Genomic DNA, 20,976 nt, shown 5'->3' with positions numbered 1-20,976 from the left:
GATGTTACAGTTTCCTTAAGTTCTCTGTTGGAGCTGTTTGTAGCCTGTCATTTTCTCACAGGCACATGGACTTGGTACTGGTTTTTCTGTCTGCATATTAAAATGCTAACTAAATGCAGAAAAATGCCAAGGACATGTATGACCCAAGGATATAATTGTCTTGCATTGGTACGTAAAAGAAAACAAATTATTTTTTAGACGTATACTTAGAATACAAATTATTACAAAATAATAGTTATATATTTAGCTTGAACTTTATTTAAAGTGTTGGATAAATATCTCAAAGATCAGAATACAAAGATGATATGAGAGAAATTTCAACCTGTTCCTTCCATTTGTCAGGTCATTCTTCATGAAGTTGCCTGGAGAGAGGACACCTTATGGAAATACTGTCAGTTCACGTTCAGATCATGAACGTGTCCAAAGTATTTTCAAAAATATCTAAGATGTTAATGTTGGAAACAGTTATTTTATATAAATGCTGTTTTTACTATTCTTACAGTTATCCCTACTCACACGCTCAGTCTGCTGGTTAAAGTGCCTAGGGTGCTGTACAGGAATACTTTATATAGAGCCTAACTGTAGCAAAATACTCTTAAAAATATGAAATGGACTCAGTAGATCAGTTATAGTAGGAAATCAGGGTTAGAAGCAAAGGACTAACATGTATGTATCTACTGAATTAATGCAAAGTCTTCATCAGAATACAGTTAGCAAAGAAAAGTGTGTTGAGGTGTATGTCATCTAGTGCAAGTTCTGTACCCTAGGGATAAACGTAAGCAATGACTACTGCTAATCATTTACCCTTCTGTGTGTTTTAGTGAACAGACTGGCCCGCTCCAAGTACTGCTGAGCCAGGAGGTACCACTGGAACCCAACAAAGAAGTGGAATTTGGGTCCAGTTCTTTCTTCCACCCACCTGCTTCCTGCCATGAATTGCACTCATCATTATATCCAGAGTCTTCCTCCTTGCCCCCTTCTGAAAGCAATCCATCCAACAGGATCTCTCCAAACTTCCAGTCTGCTTCTGCTGATTTTCATGACCAAGTTCCCTCTTTTCTCTATAGGCAAGGGTTGGCAGAGAGGTCTGCAAGAACTGAGAATGATGCCCACCATAGTGTGGAATTTGCTGACACTACAGCCACAGGGCCAAAAGACTATAGGGAATGCTGCGGTAGCAGCAAGTTAGAAGAGGTTCATAACATAATGCCTATTCTCACACCTCAGTACAAATCCAAGGCTAACACAGTAAACTCTGGGTCTTTGCCTACACTGTTTCCCTGTCCACATCCACCACAACCAGCATCTCCTGAAAAGGACAGCCAGCACAGTCCTTGTTCCAAACTTGCAAGCTCTCCAGTGCGACCCAGCATTGATCATTTAGGGGCCTATCATGCAATGACCCCTGCAACTTCATCCCCTACACGGCAGTGCTCCTTGGATCCTTTGCAGAAAACAAATAAGTACTCCAGAGCAAACAGCCATGAGATTTTATTACCCTCGCAGGATGAATATGGCACAGCAGAAGGCTGCAAATCTGAGGCTTTTAGTACAAAGGGACATGTTCGCTCCTTGGCAGAGCAGTTTCAGAAAATGCATGCAGTCTCCCAGAGAAAAGGTACTCATGAAAAAGGCTGGATTGCTGCAGTGTGTCAGGATGAGAAGCCTCCAAAGTTAACACAAAAATCTTTCATCAACCCTTCATCCTCTGATTACAGACAGCTAATCCATCAAAACCAAGAGAACAAAAACCAGTCTTCTGAAAATTTACACTCAACTGTGGATATTAGGGATGGGGTAGTTTCTTTGGAGGGTTTTAGTGCCCAACACGTTGCTTCTAAGAGTATTTGTTCTCACAGTGAAGAGCTGTGTAGAAGAGGTGGACAGAATATAGCAGACCCTGCACCCTACCTGGAAAGGCACTGTCATGATGGAGGAATGAAACAGGTGGATGATGGAGCTACTAGTATGGTTGCCTCTATGCCTGTGGACCGTTGGGTGGATAATGTTACTAGGTATTACAGTTCTCAGAAGGCTAATAAGAATACTGAATGGCTTCCTGTACCTGGGAGGAGTCCACCCCTTTCTGATCAGAGAGCAGTTGGAGATGACTTGAGCAGGATCCCAGTACATCTGCATCCACAGTGGAATCAAGACACAGAACAGGAGCTCTCAGAACTGGAATCCCTGTATCAGACTAGTCTGCAGGCATCTCAGGCCACTAGGCCTTTCTTGGGAAGACAGGACAGTGCTAGGTATCCATTTGACCAATCAGGTAAGAATGATGCAGCTATTTTTCTTGGTTGACCTGCCTATGTACTCCAATATAGGTGAAGGTACGTTTTCCAGTCAATTTAGTTAAATGGGCATGAATTTGTGCACAGATGCAGAAAGATTCAGGCTGTGGACTTTGAAAACATTCTGACTATGTAGGTAGAGAAGCAGCGTGATAGCACTGCCTGGGGAGACTGCAGAGTAGCTGTTGATCTTGGCAAACGAAGAGCAACATCTGTTAAGAGTAACATAGAAATAATTGATCCTGTTTTCAAGTAGGGGGCTAGCTGCTTAGGTCAGGCTGCTGAATTTTGCTGTTTGAAAGTCCTACATGACCTCTGGAATTTATTAAAATGTTTCTATGCCCAAAGTTGATGTTCTCCACATTTGTGAATTTTAACTGATTGTATTGTATTTGAGAACTTAGTCTGTACCTGGTTGAGGGGAATAACTTTTGAAAGTGTTTCCAGATCTATGAGAGTTGAACTTGTGTTTTACTAAGGACTACCTGCTTCAAGTTCTGGAAAGTTACTTGTGAAAGCAGCACTGAGGATACACAATCTGCACTAAGATCCTTGAGATCTTGTGGATTAGTCGGTGCCGAAAGAAAACGAACAGATTCTGTTGCTGTTGGTGAGAACATCCAGCTGTTGCTGGAGACATTCAGTTAGTCTGATGACGGCAGTCCGGTTCCACTTAAGCTGATCTAATCTCCTGCCTGAGATAGGGCAACCTTGATTCTCTGCTTAGCACAAGTGAAGCAAATTTCTTTATGATCCATGCCATAGCATTAGAGCTACGAATTTTCTGGTTAAATACAAAGCAGCCTGAAACTTGATGGGTACCAAAGTGAGATAGATGTATATATGTGACATATATTGCAATACATACACAAGACGGGTTTTCCCCTGCCCTGCACCCATGGAGGTGGAGCCTCCATCGTTCCTGACAAATCAAGCCTGGCTGTGACCAGAGTGAATACTGCAGTAAACTCTTGAACAGGTTTTTATTCAACAGCTCAAGTTTTCTATGAAACTCTCTTGTCTTGCAGTCCACTGGCAGACCAGGTGACGCATCCGAAGGTGGCCATTTCCTGTTTGTTGTCCTTTCGGTTTTCTTTCAGAGTTAGGCAAGATCTGACCTCACAGCTTTGCAGATAATCTCTTGCATGGACTTGAATCAGAAGGTCTTATGTGTTCCTACTTAGCTTACTGATTTTTGGAAGCTCTTTCTGGAAATCTAACAGGATAAAGCCCAGTTGCTTTAGTGTTAGCTGGAGCTTCAGAGTTCTGTCATCAAACACCCTGTTTCTTATGCTGATACTTTTCTTGCCTATTTTCCCACTACATATATAAGAGATATGAGAGATGGATATTCTTCTAAAGTGAAGTTTGTGTTTGAGATCTTTACTTCTGGTTTGGTGTGACTTTCAGATGTTTCTTCCTAAGCTCTGCAAATTCTGTATAAAACCAAAAAGTTTGAACCAGTGCATCTACTGTGATGAACTGGATGAAAAACACCTGAGTGGGTCTAGGACAGCTCTTTCTCACTTTTATCTTGGATTACCTATTCATTTGCAAATGCTGTTTAAGCTTTCTGCCCCATATCAACTGGTTTTGTCAGACCTTTGCATTCAGAGTCATAGTGAAAATGCCTCTGTTTCATTACTGGAGCTTTACAACAGATTAAAGCAAAGACCTGATCCTCCAAATGCCACCTCAATGCAGAAAATGTTGTTACCAGCACATCACCTTTCTTCCTTTATAGAGAGATTCCCTGTGACCATTTTTATTAGGCCATTGATCTGCCTCTCTATTCCATGAGAAATTTTAGGATTATAACTGGTTGGTGGGGATCACACTGAAGTGAAGTAACTGTAGCAATCCTAGTTAAATATAACACTTTTTAAGTATTTAACCAGCACAACAAATGGCTGACAAACTGTAGCATTGGGTGGGAACAAGCAGGTGAATGTGTGGGGAACTTAAAGCTGATGAGTCTTGTTTATCCCAAGTAACTTTAGGTAACTTGCTCCTGGTAGCTGATTTTGTGTCCCTTTAGGCCCCCTAAACTATCTCACCTCTGTATCAAACAAGTGCTGGTGTGCAATTAAATCATTTAACTCTTAAATAGTTCAATTAACTGCTCCCCAGAAGCCTGCAAAAGGGCAAGTGAAGCAGGCTTGAGTATCCTGATAGACTGTCTCCCCTTGAAATGTTGGGAGTTAGTTTATGTATTAATGTTCAAAGGATCTCTGATGACTTCTCGTTCTGTGTGTATAGTCTGTCTGTCTTTGCTGGAGTCAGACCTAAGGTAGTCAGAAATGGGCCATAACGTGCAAGCAAGCATTGAATTTAACCATAGCATTTTCCTTCCCAGTCTCTGCGAACCTGAATGTGAGGAAGCTGCATGCTACAGCTGGCATGGGTCTCTCGAAAACCCCAACAGCAGAGATCGAGCGCAGTCTGTGTGGATCCGCTGTCTCTTCTGTCTCCAAGGTGACATGTTGTTACTTAAGATGTGCTAGAGGGGGAAGGGCTTGGCCTGTGCAAGTGAAATAATTTACAATGGGAGAAGTGGAATATGTTATGAAAGAGGTACTGGGGTCATTGATACTAATGTTAGAGAGAATTTTAAGTGCAGCATAGCTCAGGATTACTTAGCGAAAAAATGCGTGACTCACGCTACATGCAGTTTGCACGCAATCAAATTATCTAAATGCTGACTTTGAGGAACATATCCCTGAAAAGTTTAAGATGTAGTCTCTCTGAACATATTGACATGAACTGCCTTGCATCACAACTTTGGATAACTGCTTCTTGATGTTACCACTTGCAGGGGCACAGACTTTTTATTTTTTAAACTGTGTCACTACATATTTTGAAAGTGGGGGATAATTTGGTATTTGCTGCAGTTGGTAGTTGGTCACCTCAGAGTGGGAGAAGATGCTTTTTCTTTTTTTCTGGGGAGAAACTGTTCAAATAACTGGCAGTTGCATATCAGTGCCTGTACGTGAAAACATACAAGTATTTTCAAGGGGAAATGACATTTCCTATAGTACTTTCATACTCATTAAAGGGAGCTTAAATGGTCTTGCTTATACAAAACAGAGGAAAAGAAAGAAGGAATAAACGTTTCCCTTGCTAACATAAGATTAACAAGCTTCCAGCACTCATCAAATAATCCTAGATTTTTTTTGGTTATGGGAAGACTGTAGTACTTTATCATAGGATGGCTGTCAGCGGCAGCCATGATTATCTCTACAGGGGCAGCGATGCCTGTAGCAGCAGTCAGTCCTTTAGGCAGATTCATCCCAGTAGAGTCTTTTTGTTCTGGCTTTAGATATTTATAAAAGAATGAATCTTACGTAGACAAATCAGTGTATTTGTGAAAGAAAGAAAGAAAGAAACTAAAGAAAGAAAGACTATAAGGAATAATACTTTTTAATCACCAGATCCGAACAGACCCATTTACTTTAAGTTTTCAAGGTAGCACCTGAATGAAGGATTTCAAAAAAAGAAAAGGTCATGGAGTTTCACTGAAGTACAGTCTACTAGATTTATATTGATCTCTTCCCTATAATTATTACACAAAATTGATATTATGGAGAGCCTTTTCTGAAACATGTGATATTGTCTGCAGGTCATGTATACCAGAGAACATAGTAGGGAACCAGAAGAGGAGGAAATGTACAGTGCAGAGAATTTCCGTCGCGTTGCTCGCAGTCTCAGTGGGACAGTCATCTCAAACAGAGAAGAGACCTTGGTCTCTTCTCACAGTTTTGTAAGTAGAATGATGTGCAGCTTTCCAAAGAGCTATCATCTGTGTGTAGGGTTGCTGTTTTCTCTGTCTGCATTTAGCAGTTAACAAACAAGACAGCAGACAACTGAATAATATGCCATGATGAAAGCTTGTCTTTGTGAATTTTTGTTCTCTTTTTGGAAGAAGAATGAGCTTTTATTTAAGTAACAAAGCCATCTTCTTCAGGAGTCGTTGCAGAGTAGTACCTGCTGCAGCTGATAAGCATGTGAGCTAATATTACTTGCCAGTATACAAAGATGTCCAGTTTAAACATTTTTTTCAGTTGACTTAGAGTATTTTTCAAGACAGCTTCTAATACACCTATAATTTTAAAAAGACACCACTAACCATGTGAAAGTTTGTACTCTTGTGGGTATATTCAGCAAGTAGCATTTTTAGAGAGTAAAAGTAAGCATAAAGGGGAGACAATTCAAGACTTGGTACATAACATGCAGCCAGTTACATACAGGAAGTAACTAAAAATAGGGAGATTGATTTTTTTTTTTTTTTTTTTTTCCCCCTTTGTTATCTCTGTTAAGTAGTTTTAGGTGCAAGTTAAAACTGCCAGTGAGGAAAACAGTAACAGATTATTGTTGGTGTTTAGCAACATAGCCAGATAAAATGTGAAGGTTTGGCTTGGCTTGAATGTTTTGCAAACTGTGCTTAAGTTTTGATTTGAAACCAACTGCATAATAAGTGCAGAAGAGTCTCAGCTGCAAAATCAGTTCTTTAGACTGGTTGGCCTGATTCTGTCTTTCTGCTGTGTACCATAAGCTAAGAATATGTCAACTTCCGAATGTTTGCTCCTCAGCATGCTTTAGTTGAGGGCTTTAACACGTACCTGGAGGTGCTGGCAGAAGCAATTAAAAACCTTTAGCTGTCCAAGACCTCCCCTCTCTGCTGAAGGTTTTTATCCCCACAGTAGAAGCAGACGATAGGATGGCTGTATGTCACCACTCTTCAAGTTAGTCACTGGGCTCAAGTCTGTGATGGTTTGTTATCGTGCCATTCAGCCATCCCTGCTTTGGAGTAGGTACCTCCTAACAGCGGGAAATGTACAGCACTGGTAAATACTTCAGCTGCAACAGGTAAATCTGTTCATAGTCTGGAATCAGATCTTTCAGTAAAGCCTGCTAGAAAATAGGAAGAAAGGATCAGCAATACTCTTCTTTATTTCATGGCTTGTGTAGCATGGTAGTTCCAATGCTGACTAGCCTGCCATCATTCTGTGGATTCAGTTGTGAACCAAGCCTCCATGAGTGGTTTGTGTTTGTTTTGGCTTTTTCTCCTTGGTATATTTCCAGTCAAATGATCCTCCTAAGTAGCCCACCCCTGCAGTAAGAGCCTTACTGGACTGATGCAGTTCTTATTTGTACTTCTTTTTCACATACAGATGCATGTTTTTGTTCCGGTGACTCATCCCTTTCCTTGGATCAACACCATCTTTGCTTGATTCAACCCAGCTCTGTGTTTACTCATCATTTTATGTTCTTTTCTTCTCCTTTCTCATTTTATAAAAGGAAGCACCAAATATGAGGAAAGTGCCAGTGGACACCAGCCACCGTTCTTCCAGCTCCACTTCCCTTCCTTTCCCCCATGATCCTCCTGTGTTTCCCTTTGATCCCCAGCACAACCCAAACCAGGTGCAGCACCTACCCCGTGATGTACTGATGCCCAGCATGGTGGGCAAGGCACGTAAACTGTCAGGTAATCACAGGACTTTTCATCCTCCTTCATGATCAGAAATATTGCTGAAATACAACTCCTCAGATCTTATCTTTCATAATGATGTTTCACCATCTGCCTGAATTCCTCCAGAAATCTGGAAGGACGGATCACGTTCTTTTTCTTCTTCTCTGCCCTTTTGAGTTGTTCTGTGATTCCGTGCTAAGTGGGCATAACAAAAGGGAATAATCTTTATGGAAATATTATGATGACTTTATATAAAATCATATTCACGTCTTTGTGAGGTATTTTCTTTAGTGTAAAAGTAGTGAGACCCACCACCTTGTCATCTATGAGAGTACTTCCACAAGCTACTCATTCCAGCAAATCACACATGTAATTGTGCCAATAGAAATAACTAATTCCTGCATGAGAATTATTTTCCCTGTGACAGCCATCAAAACCAGTTTGATCTACCAGCCTTGAAATATTTTTTTGGGCTCCTCCTTGTTGACACAAGGGCTATTAAAGAAATCTGAAGTCTGTGACAGCAGCTATGGTAGGATAAGGAGGAAATGCAGTGAGGAAAGTGAATGCTAGAAAGGGTACAGCTAGCTTTTGTTCAGAATTGCATGTCAACCAGTAACTGGATGTACTAGTGATTTCGTTTTTCTTCTGTCACCTGTTGGCCACAGCTGAAAGTTCTGAGAGGATGAAACAAAAAATATAACTAAGTGAACCTTTTTCCCTTCCCCCCCAGGAGATCAGAAGAACATCATCCAGAAACTTTTGGTTGTGCCTGACAGGGGTGAAGCTTTCCAAGGTGAAGACTACCCAGGTGTGGCACTGAGCTATGGGAGTCTCCCTTGTGCTCCCAAAGGCACCCTCTCCCAGGGGCAAAAGCCTCTTGTTAATCTGCATTTAGGAGGTGGAGCATCAAGTGTCTCTGGCCGTTGGCTGAACACAAGCTACCCTGCCAGGCAAACAGCCACGTTACCAGATAAACGAACGACGCTCTGGGGGAAACATGCTGGCCAGCCAGGCAAGAGTTTACAGGAAGGCTTCCTCCAGCAGCCTTCACAACATCAAATGCATGAATCTTACACCATTGGTTGCAGGCTACCAGCCAGCACAGACTACAGCACTTTAAGAATACCACATGAGCCTTCCTGGGATCCCGGTGCCTCTCAAGGTTGTCCTGTGCCTCCTTCTTGTGTTAAGGCTCCGGGTCCAAGGAGAGTTGATATGCCCCCAGAAGAAGACTGGCGACAGAACAGCTACACCCCTCAGCCTGGCAGAAGGCGAATGCTGCCAATGCATGTGATGGATGGGACTTTTTCTTCTGCTTCGGAGGCACACAGAAATATGCTGGCTCGAGCAGCAGCAGCAGCTACTGGCACCATGCAAAATAACGGCTGGTGAGATCCTATCTGCTCTGTGCCCCAATAAACCGCTCTGTGAACAGACTATAGCTGTTGCCAGAGCATGGATTACATGGAGACAGCAAACTCTTTCAGTCGGTATCTGTGCCAGTTTTGTCTTAAAATGTAGCTATACAGTACGTGGAAACTAATTGCACTGTATTTCATTTCTGACACTACTGAACTGCTGTCTGGATGGGGAATCTTAGCTATTCTAGTCCTGGCCTCTCCTAGCAAAAAAGTGCTATTAGGAATGGTAAGCTTCAGGGGCATTGGTTTACGGGTAAGTTCAGAAGTATGCGCATGTTTTGAAGGAAGACGGCCACTAACAAAAGGACATTTTTAAGGACTCTTTTTCATGAAATGTAGCTTTGGTAAATTCTTCACATAAAAAAACCAATCCTTTTGTTTTCCTCTCCTTCCGCTCTCCTGTTCCTTCCTAGGGGAAAACAACTGACCCACCTTCCAGGTTCTAGTAAATCTGTACCTGGCAGGCTGGCAGTTAATAAAGCAAACCCAGTTTTCAGTGTGCTGAGATCTTGGGCAGAGATCACAGCTGTAGTTGCTGCTGAGGAAGTGGCAGGGAGACACTGTTCATCAGTAAATCAGAATTTTCCCCATTTCCTTAAGGCAAACTAACAATGCTTCAAACAGAAAAGACTGTTAATGCTGCACGCTTAATTACACCAATGTAAACACAGAATAAGTTTAACTATTTTAGTGTCAAACATACTTGCTTTTGTAAGTATTTTTCAAATAAATCTATGAAAATAGTTCTATTTACCTGTCTGTGTATGAGCTTTCTTTGCTATTTGGCTTTACGCATCAGTTGGCCTGAAACTGCTGATTTATTTTCTTATACACTAACAAACATGAGTAAATTGTTTATTCTGGTTCATTAACAAAGTTTATGTAATAAATATGTAGTTAGATTGGAGGACATGTCTAATTTTGTCTCTGGATTTGATGTGTTTCATCACTACTCTGTGCTTAACTTTCCCCTCATAATGGACAGTAATTAACAGTGTCCTTTGAAAAGTACTTTGAGACTTCTTTGTTGGAGGGAAAACTACAGAATCTGTGCAAGATGGTAGTGTGTGCAGATAGGACTCTTATACGAAAAAGTCATTGGTGTAGTGAGAAGTGTCATTTTAGTAAGAGTTGCACTCCTGCCCTTGCAGATGCTTTCAGGTGTGGTGGTTATAAGTTGTTTAAAAATGTGGAGGGTTCTGTTACATGCTTATATTGAGAGTGGGAGTGCAGCTGTGGTGGTTCTAGCCCAGCCAGCCAGTGGAAGGTCTAGACTGCCCTCTAGTGCATGGTACTCCGTGGTAGCCTGCTCTCGCTGTTGCTCTAGGTGAGGGTTTTCATTTTAATTGCATGTTTTACACCTCAGTGCTTGATAGAATTTCATCAGGTTTTGCTATTTAGTCTGAGATTGAGTCTTATTCATTTTAATAAATGTTATTTCTCTGTTTCTTGTTTCTAAATAATTGCTATTACGTCTGTCATTGTTACAGTCTCATGTAACTACCTCGTGCTAAATTGTGTTTTACATTTGGGTTACATTTGGGATTACGTTGCACGCTTCTTTCTTTTCCTCTCTCTCTCTCTCTCTCTCTGTGCGTGCGCACGTGCCTGTGCGTGTGTGTGTGTGTGTGGAGAGCCCCTCACAGGAGCCCCTGTTTGTTTTCAGCTTTTTGTTACCTTCAGCAGTTGGAGAAAGTTACAGTAGCCCCAGGATGCAAATGAGGACATGGCTAAGTATTTGACACTTTGCCTGCCTACAGGTCTAAAAAATTCAGGTTGCAGAGTGAGGCTTAAGTAGTCTTGAACTCAATTATCTAAAAACATAGTCTGCCAAAATAACATACAAAGTCGCCTCTTCAAGAATCAATATGGAGTATGAAACATTTGCAAATAAAGAAAATGTGCATGCTTAGATTTATTTTTTTGTTTCTTGTAATCCTAGCTACTGGGAAGGAGGAAATACACTTCCATAAAGCTCTGCAGAATAATCTTGAGTTGATGCAACTCATTTTAATCATCAGTGGTATCTAGTTTTTCTTTTCAAGGGAACTGTTGTTTTTATTCCATTGTCATAGTTCTAGCTTCCAGGTTTCAAAACTATTTTGTAAATGTCCTGTGTATATCAATTACTTACTATGAAATTAACTCAACCAGAGGCCTGAAAAGGAAAAGTTGGGACATAACCTCTGAAATACCTCCCTACCAAGCAGTATGTTAATATATCAGAATAGAAACAAACTGAAGTAGATTCGACAATATATTTAACATGGGAGAAAATGTGTAGCTGGAAAAATACCTTTACTTCATCTGTACCTTGTGCCTGCAAGTCTTAGCGAGGTCAGTAAGTTAATACTTACCTTGTAATTCATTTGACTAACTGCTAACTTGTAAGTCTCTTCGATGATATTTATTGGCTATTTAAACCCTAGAAAAATCAATTATGTATTAGTTTAATAGCTCATTAAAGTTCACTGTTGCCTATAAGAAGGGCGAGGAGGGAGCTTCCACAAGGAATTTAGCAGCTATTTTGGAACAGTCAGTCTTCTTGGAGTTTATAAAGTTTGTAAGCTTTGATGCAACATGACCGGGGCTTGCTTCGTAAAGTATCTGCCACTGGCTGCAGAGTAGGTTAATGGATGGAATTAAGTGAAGTGAAACCCACACACACTCAAATTTACTTTAAAAAATAATTTAATTTCAGTTCTCATAAAAATAAAGTTCAGTTCTCATACAAATACATATATTTGTGTGATCTCTCATTGTATTTGTAATATGCGTTTAGACCGGCTGTGTAGGGAGCAAAAAAGAGCAATAATAAAATGAAAAGTAACTTGGTGTTCTAGCAGTGGCAAATTTGTGTAAATATAATCCTTCTGTGTATGGAAAAGGAACTACCTAGCGCAGTTCCTTCTCTTGAAGGCAACGGAGTTTGTGCACACTGTTTATGGAAATCGTACTCGGACCTGCTGAGCAGCAGATTTGTTCAAATGGAGTATGTGCTGGAGTGTACAGCACTAGTGAGTTAACCAAAATGCACTCTGCTTTAGAGAAGTGAGCTACAAAAGTGCAAGGTAAGTGCCTGGTCCTTCCTAAAAAATGGCTGCTGCACCCATGTTAAAATGCAGGGAATTTGGGGAGAGGGAAGGAACTGTCCTAGTGGTGTTTTCCATGATTGCTAACATTGCTGAAATTGGCTTACCAGTGATGGTTGGGGTAGGATATATAAAGTGTAGGCAGGATTCCAGGTAACTGGCAGTCATGTAGTTTTTGTATCTAATGTCATTTGGGGAGAGGGCCAGTGTAGGGGTGTGGGGAGAAGAGAAGGAGGAAAGCAGAAGACAAGAGCAAGAGGGTGGATTGGAGTAGGAAGGAACAGACAGACAGGTGAAGAAGACAAAAGAAAATGTGTGCATTACATCTCTTCTTTCAAATGTGTCTGTCTTTCCAAAGGACACGCAGTAATTGGTCTGTGAATTTTCTTTCCTTCTTTTAATGGATAGATTGCTGTGCAGAGAGCGTCCTCGGCACGAGTCTGCCACTGAAGCTTTTGAGAAGGGAAGATTGACTGATGTGGAGAGTAGGCAATGTTCTTTATAGGAGTCTTTAATAATGTTCGTGCCATGGTAAATGAAACTGCAGAAACACTTACATACCACTGCTGTATGTATAAATAGACACTGGGCAAACAGTGTAGGTTAAGTTAGTGTGTGTGCTAGCTGGGGCAAAGATAAAAACGTGCTTGAGTGTTACAAATACCTCACTTAAGTTAGATGTGTTCTGGAGTCTCCTACTGCTCTGCTGTCTCCTGTTCAGCGCTATGGGTGGCAAAAAGCAAAAGTGTGAGATTTTCATCCATCTGTGCTTGCTGCCTCTAGCATTTTATCTGCATAGTTCAGAACCTTTTCAAGCCTAGTTAGATATATGTAATGCTCTTTTTATGCTAGTTCTTTCACCATTACTATCACTGATGGAGTCACCTTTAAAGTTTCAGAAAATGTTTTAGAAAAAGCATGTTAGATTATTTTTTTTTGTCCTCTTGCACTACTGCTGAAATTATTTTCTATCCGCGTCATTCTTCTAGTTCAGTGAAGGATTTTTTTATCCTTTAAAACCAAAAAAATATAACTTGGAAATGTTTTTAAGATTGCTTTTTTATTAATGGAAAACTACCAACTAAGACCAGCTATGCAGTCACTTCAGAACACTGAATATGTTTGCTAGCTTATTTATGGAAGCAGATGCAAATGGATGAGTTCAGCTGAAGAAACCTAAACTTCCTTATTGGCATCAATAAAATTGTTTTGGTATTCATTCTTGAGTGAGTAAGCACTGAATATACTCATGAATAAGATGATCACGTGTCTATTTGTAAACTAACTTACATTAGGTTTGTTGAAGGAGGGTTATCTTGAGTTTAGGATGGCCCAGTCCCAGATGATTCACCAGTGAATCATAGGCTTGAGAAGGTTTATGTGTGTATATATCACTAATCAAAATAGTTTTAAATATGAATACATGAGAAAAGCAAGTACAATAAAGTTGCACTTTAGTAATAAATCTAAGAATCATTTAGTATTGTTAAATTTTAGCTTAACTTTCTTACTAAGGCAAAATTGTTTTGATGGCAATCTAGGGTTATCTATCATTCCAGGTTTTTTACTCAAAATTTATACCAGTTAATTGTTATGTGGCTCAATTGAGGGAGTTCCAAGCATAGAACTCTTGCTAATTACAAAAAAAAAAAAAAAAAAATTAAAAAAAATCAAACTATTCAAGATTGTCTTAAGTAGCTTAAAGCACATTAAAGCATGAGCATGTGTCGTGGTTTAACCCCAGCCAGCAACTAAGCACCACGCAGCCGCTTCCCCCTTCCCCCTCCCAGTGGGGTGAGGAGGAGGAAAGAGGGAAAAAAAAGTAAAACTCGTGGGTTGAGATAAGAACAGTTTAATAACTAAAGTAAAATATAATACTAACAATAGCAATAATGAAATACAATAATAATAATAGTAATGAAAAGGAATATAACAAAAGGGGGGGGGGAGGAAGGGAAAAAAAACCCAAACAAACAACAACAAAAGGAAAAAAAAAAAACCACCAGTGATGCACAATGCAATTGCTCACCACCCGCTGACCGATGCTCAGTTAGTTCCCGAACCGCGATCCGCGCCGCCCGGCCAACTCCCCCCTGTTTCTATACTGGGCATGACGTTCCATGGTATGGAATACCCCTTTGGCTAGTTCAGGTCAGCTGCCCCGGCTCTGCTCCCTCCCAGCTTCTTGCACACCTGCTTGCTGGCAGAGCATGGGAAACTGAAAAGTCCTTGGCTGAAGATAAGCGCTACTTAGCAACAACTAAAACATCGGAGTGTTATCAACATTATTCTCACACTAAATCTAAAACACAGCACTGTAGCAGCTACTAAGAAGAAAATTAACTCTGTCCCAGCCGAAACCAGGACAATATGTTAATATGCAATATCTATATGAAGAGTAAACATTAGCTAAACACAAGTAACTTGCTTTAATTTACAAATCTTGACTTACTATCCTTTAATTACTTGGCTGGAATGCTGCATGCAAGGCTAATGTAACTAATGAATGCGTATTTCTACTTCTCTTATCTGACAAGGTGTTGGTTGTGATACATAGATATATAATTGTATAGCCTACTATCATAACTTATATACTATTTGAAAAACTCTCTGGTTCTGTTTGCTATGGAGCTACATGTTTTGTTGCTTGAAAATAATTTGCTTTCAAATTCCTGTAGTTCCAATACAGCATACTAAACTTCAGCTTTTTGTAAAGGTTCAGACTGACTTTTTTTTTAGATACAAAATATGTCAATCAAGTTAACATTATACTACCATTAAGTCAGCTACAAGTTTTTAGAAGTCAGGCATGTATTTTTAAGTTCATTTAAGAAGAAATAACTGACTGTTCATGACCCTACATATTAATTGTTCCAAATCAGATGAAATAATGCATAAATAAATTTTCCATTTGCTTTGGTGGTTCAGTTAGTTTCTCCAGATAGATGGAAAAAACCTCAGCTGATGTTAAAGAACCATTTCAGCGCTGTAGACTGGTTTTGGTTCACTGCCCTTAGAGGCTTAAAAGAAGCTATTTAATACAGCAGATTTAACAGTCAGGTGTTTATGACACTGTACTCATCTGAAAAGGCAGAGGAAGGTATGTGTGGGGGAGTCTTAACTGATTTTTCACAATAAACTGATTTGAACACAAGGATGTAATTCATATGAAGAGCAGAGTGGTACAGACCAGAAAATAAATGCATTACATCTTCTCATAGTTTATGAGGGGAAAAAGCCCACATCTCTCTAGTGGTTTTATAATTTTCTAGTAGCTTATAAAGTTACTGGGACAAAATACGTAGTAGGAAAGCTTTTAAATCCTTATGTGGGATTATTCTGGGATATCCTTTTCTGCATTCATTTAACTGTTTGTCACGACCTCAGGTTTGCCCAGTTATGAGGGTCATTTTTTGTTCAACCCTTTCTTAAGCTATCCAGTCCCAATGGAACAGTTAATTCTTATTAATACTTAATGGTGTTTGGTCTCAGTAGCTTGGGAAAAGGATGCAGAGGGGGAGGTTGAAGGCATAGTCGCACTGTTGTCGTCCGGTGATGATGGCCAGATGTGTTTGTGAGAAGAGTGCATGTAGTCTTCAGCGACTGAGTCGTCATACCTCTGCCTTTTGTGGGTTTGTTCCCCCCAGAGTTTCCTTTAAAATTGCTTAATGGGATTTCTCTGATCTGTAGGATATTGTGTTCATGGATCAACATGCTTCATCAAAGTTTAAAAAAAAAAAAAATCACAGTTTTACATCATAGTTCCTGTTATAGAGCAACAAGATTGTTGTTTTTTAATAAGGTCCTATACGTAGACCTGCTTACCGTGAATACTTTGTCAGTTAAGTCTCTTGCTTGTGGAGGCTCTGAGAAAACTAGACAGAACACAAAGGAGGGCAGCAAAAAGCAGAGTGAACTCAATTTTTAGAGTGAGTAGAGGTGACTGGATCATAGTCTATTAATATCATCAAGGTAGTAAGATAAATGAAGAGAGGGAATTGCTTGGTCTCAGATGGTAGGAGAAAGAGCAATCGCTTAAGGCTAAGGAAGGAAAAGTTTGAACTAGATAATAAGGGCAGGGGAAGGAATGCTTTAAGCAGAGAAAGTGAGCGATGTTTTGAGGAACCTAAGGAAGAGTTTGAGGTACCATCACTCCTGAGGTGTGAGATTTAAATTAGAGATGTGGCTGGTAGGTTTTGGTATGAAAAACTCACCTAAAATTCTAGAGTCAAGCTAAGTGGCACAGGCTGGGTTGCCTTAGCCTGTTTTTTACAGTTGTGATATGATATGCAAGGAATGACTGTGGCCTTGACTAGCTATTTAAATGTAGTCTGTACTTCCACAGCCTGTTCATGGAGGTTTTCGGGGAATGAACGAAATGTATGCAGGAAGGGAGTGTAACAGGATAGACTGTAATAGTAAAGTAGCTTGTAACTTATACCAGCAACTATCTGATAATTTGGTTTTGTTTGTTTGGTTTTTTTTTTCCTTTTTAAGTCAGTGCAGCTTCTCAGTACTGGATGACATTGGCAGCTAGAGTATTGCAGTGATAATGATTTCGTGATGATGGAGAAAATGGCTTAAGACTATGCTTTCAACCTTTCTGAATGATGCCCTCGTGTTACAGATAATGTTTGCCATAAAAAAACTGGCTTGGGACAGCAGGATAATCTTGTGTCCTCTTAAAAGAAAGCTTTCAAGTATTCACATTTGATACGCAGTACAGCAATATGTCAAAATGTATTTAAAATAAAATGTGGCTTGTTCTGAGGCTCTCACAGTTTATACCAACTGCAATACCATTTCTAGCAATTCAGAAAGGACAGTTTCAAGCAGTCACTAGTGAGAGTCAATGAAATGGAACAACCTCTTAAAAGTTTTGTCTTCCTCATCTTATTCTCCTGCTTATAGCACATCTTCCCCTCTCAGACCTGGTTTATCTCTGCAAGATTTGCTCTATGCATCTTTCTCTTGGGATCTGGAATATATCTCTCTCTCCTGTGATTCAATTTCCTTCTTAGAGTTTTCAAAAAGTTCTTGTTGGGTAATTAGATGATTCTGGGACATTGCATTGTGCCAGTTTTAAAGATATGTCGCTGTTAGAGTCAGAAGGGACTGTTCCGATCATCTGACCTCCTGCATGAGATGGTTACAGAATTTCACATAGTCATTTTTATGTCTAACTTCTGTCTGAACTTCAATAAACAGCACTTGTTGTCTGAGGCGATGATTTACTGAAATATAATTGCTACTATACCTTGCAGTACTCAGTCAGGGGAGGTGTCAGAAAAGTCCAGGTTTTAACATAACACCTTTTTGTTTAAACATCTTTTGCACGCAGCTTCAGTGTGTACTGCTTTGAGATGGAGCAGGAGGAAGACAGGGATCATCTGCATCCCAAATGGCTCCATTCCCCATGGTACAGAATAAGATGGATTGGCTTCATTATTCCATGTGCTTCTCTTGCTGAATTGTTTCTCCATTACAACAGCAGTTGTTCAGAAAGCAGTCCAGTGCTAGCTGCTAGCTAATGGTTTGGCATACCCAGTCAGAATAGGAATCGGGATTTTTTTCTTTTTTCTTTTTTCTTTTTTTTTTTTTTTAAATTTGGTATTAAAATGTGTGGAATGGAATGGCCACTTGGTGGCAAAGCTGAACAGGAAGTAAAATGTGACTCTGCTTTTCAGAAATACTTTCATTTGTCTGGCATTTGTGGCAGATTTGTGGGAAACTGTCAGGATTATAAAGGCACACTGACTTCTACCTGCAAGGCCATGTTTCTGTTTGTAATTGTGTTCCTAAGTTCCTACAACCATAACGCTACTTGTGGCGCTAGTAGAAATTGTGTGATTCCTTGAACACAAGATGTGCCGAATCAATCAGCTTTGCTTTCACCATGAGGTCAGTTGAGGCAACATGAATGCCCCTTCCAGAGTCTCTAGCAGATTGAGAGAAAATACTACATGAAAAAGCTTCAATGGCAAGCTAAAGGGCTTAGGTAGATTTCTGTAGTTGTCTCTCTCTCCCTAATGTAGGTTTTGGTATTGTCCTAATGACAAAGGCACACGCTCTGTATTTTAATGAGGCAAGATGGAATACATTAGAAAAATGACAACAATAAAACCCCAAGGTAACTGTGCTAGCTAACTTCTCTTTCTAGCTGTCGTTACCCAAAAAACAGTCATTCAAATTATTATTTTTAGTGTTTTAAGGAGGTGTGGTTTGTAGGGAGACATAACACCATTTATCACATCAAGCTAATGTATTGGGGCGGGGGGGGGGGGTGAGCGTAACTCGGCAAGATTTCATCTATATGAGCCTTTTCTTCAGGCGATGCCTGGACATGACTGGAAGCGTTTCAGCATGGAGGGCGCTGGGTATGCTGCCTAGAAGCTGATGTCTCCTTCTGGCACAGCATCATAACAAAATAAAATTATGCTATGCTTTTTCCTGAACCAGAGTTCTGACTGCATGAGCCCCTTCATACCCCAGGGGACAAGGTGCGTGTCGGCTGCGGGCTCATGAGAGAAGTGAGCAATTGAAAGAAGTAAGAGGCATCTCTCTTGCAACTGCACTTCAGGTGAGGTGAAGGGGTGATTCCTGACAACACTCAGCAAGGTCTCAGGCTCCCTGGGTGTTTGGAAATGTATGGACAAATGAATTTCTTTATAATACGAGAATCTCTCTGCTGTTTCATGCTGTCAAACATTCAAACTGCATTTATTACCAAGCTTCTCTTGATCCTAAATAAGAGACTGAGTTCATTCCCCCTGCTCCTTGTTCCAGCAGATCTACTTTAAGCTAACACTAAGTCAATAGGAGCAACATCTACTTACTACTGCCCTTCCTATCCCATGCTCCCACTGCATATTCTGAATGGATACACGTGCATCCTATTGAAGCAAATGAGCTTTTGTTCTATTTAAAAAACAGGCCCTTTAAATTGGTTGTACAATGACAGACATTTGCAGAATATGTGGTATAAAGTAGTAATTCCTGCTACTGGAAAGCTTAGTGATTAAATCCAAAATAGTCATCCAGGATTTCTTCCATGACACTCTAATGTATCCCAGCTCTCTTTTTGCGTGCACGCACACATTTTACTTGTGGACATGGAATTAATAGAATTCTGTTTTTCCAAAACTTTGGAGTCTTACAAGTGTCATTAATAAATAACTCAAGGGTTTATAATTCTGATTCCCTTAAAATTTTCAGTTACTTCCTTGAATGTCTTTACAGTGATGTTTCATTCAAAGTTTCTTGCTTGGACTGTCTTGGCTATGTAATAAAGAAGCAAGGTCAACCCAAGCTCTTGTGTAACCCATCAATTTTAATGAATTTTTGCTTGAGCCAAACAGGTTTTCATGCTCAAGATGGCAGGTACTCAGCTCAGGTGTCATCCTTTTCCCTTGGACCTGAAGGGGGCAAGAACCAAGACCTTGCTGGAAACTACTACCTCTGAGTGGCTTTTCTTTCTTAAATTCCTGATTTATTGTGTGAAATAGTTTGCACAGCCTAGTACAAATAATGCATGAGCTGTATTATTAGCTGAGATGCAAAGCAGCAACTCTTCAGATACACTGCATTTGATTAAATATGGTTATATGTATATGTTTAAATGTTTGCTAGATCTGACTGGGTTTGTTGGCATATATTTAAGCGATACCAAATTCAAAGATTTTTGGTTTGGGTTTTTTTGGGGTGTTTTTTGTTTGGTTTTGTTTTCTTAAACCCAGCTAATTTCTGTGATCTCAACTACAGTGCCATCCTACAGCCAACCTGCACTGGTACAACTGAGGATACGCTAAATCGGAGGAGAGAGGATGAAATTAACAGCTGGTACAAAGGAGAGCAGAAACTACTTAGCTTTTTTCATCAGCAAAGTTAATTTAATATGGAGTAGTCATAAAGAATGACCAGCTTAGCATAGATTTGTTACAGTTGTACCAATGTTTCTGCCAGGGCAAAGCCCTGTCTTATGCCCTGCATATGGTTGGACCTATTGCTCTACACAAAATTTGCATGGTTTGTATATAATGGAAGAGCTGTGGCCAACTGCATTTGCAAAGATCTGGGCAGTGGTGCAGCGCAGTTACCTCCCCCTGCAGCTTTGAGGGGTGTCAGGGACTGGGAGGGGGCAGCTAGTGCTGCGGTAACCAAGGCCACCGATGCTCCTAGCTGCCCCCTTTGTACACTGTTGTTCAGCTCCGAGGGTGGAGCAGAGAAGTTTGGCTGAATTATCTGGTGGCGGAAGCTTGCAGTAAGCCGTCCCCAGGTTTCTCCTTGGGGGGCACTTCTTTTTCCTCCTCCTCCATCTCCTGTCCTAGGCTGGCCCTGCACCTAAGGCCTCACCCGAGAGGTGAGGCTGTGGGGCCTCTTCCAACGGTGTTCTAGGTGAGAGGCACCCCGGTGAGGGAACGGACGCAGCCCGTCGCTCTGAGGCCGGGGAAGGCGGCCCCTCTGCTGCCCTCAGGCTTCGCCGCCTGACAAAATGGCTCCCCCAGCCTTGCTGCCGCTGGCGGGGCCTCGCCCTGCCCCTGCTCGAGGAGTGGGGGGCGGCCGGGGCGGCCCCGCGGAGCTCTCCATGGTGGCTGCCAGCCCTCGTTGAGGGGCCGCTGGGGGCCGGGCCGGGCCGCCCGCCGCGCCGCCCCTCTCCCCCCCGCCGCCCCCCAGTCTCGGCCTGACGCCCGCCC

The 20,976-nt window shown here is 40.9% G+C and overlaps 1 protein-coding gene across 1 annotated transcript in view; it reads left to right on the top strand.

Annotated features, from left to right (window-relative positions):
• The window catches only part of USP54 (ubiquitin specific peptidase 54), an 81,566-nt gene extending 71,473 nt beyond the window's left edge, over window positions 1–10,093 (top strand). Inside the window, exons 20-24 of the mRNA XM_050898696.1 lie at window positions 822–2,275; window positions 4,654–4,772; window positions 5,917–6,057; window positions 7,596–7,782; window positions 8,501–10,093. Coding sequence (XP_050754653.1) covers window positions 822–2,275; window positions 4,654–4,772; window positions 5,917–6,057; window positions 7,596–7,782; window positions 8,501–9,162 — 2,563 coding nt within the window. The 3' untranslated portion in view covers window positions 9,163–10,093. The remainder of the gene's footprint in view (window positions 1–821; window positions 2,276–4,653; window positions 4,773–5,916; window positions 6,058–7,595; window positions 7,783–8,500) is intronic.
• Window positions 10,094–20,976: the final 10,883 nt, after the last annotated feature.

Source organism: Gymnogyps californianus, chromosome 6 (genome assembly GCF_018139145.2).
Source record: "Gymnogyps californianus isolate 813 chromosome 6, ASM1813914v2, whole genome shotgun sequence".
NCBI lineage: Eukaryota > Metazoa > Chordata > Aves > Accipitriformes > Cathartidae > Gymnogyps > Gymnogyps californianus.
This window is presented reverse-complemented; position numbering and strand designations above follow the sequence as displayed.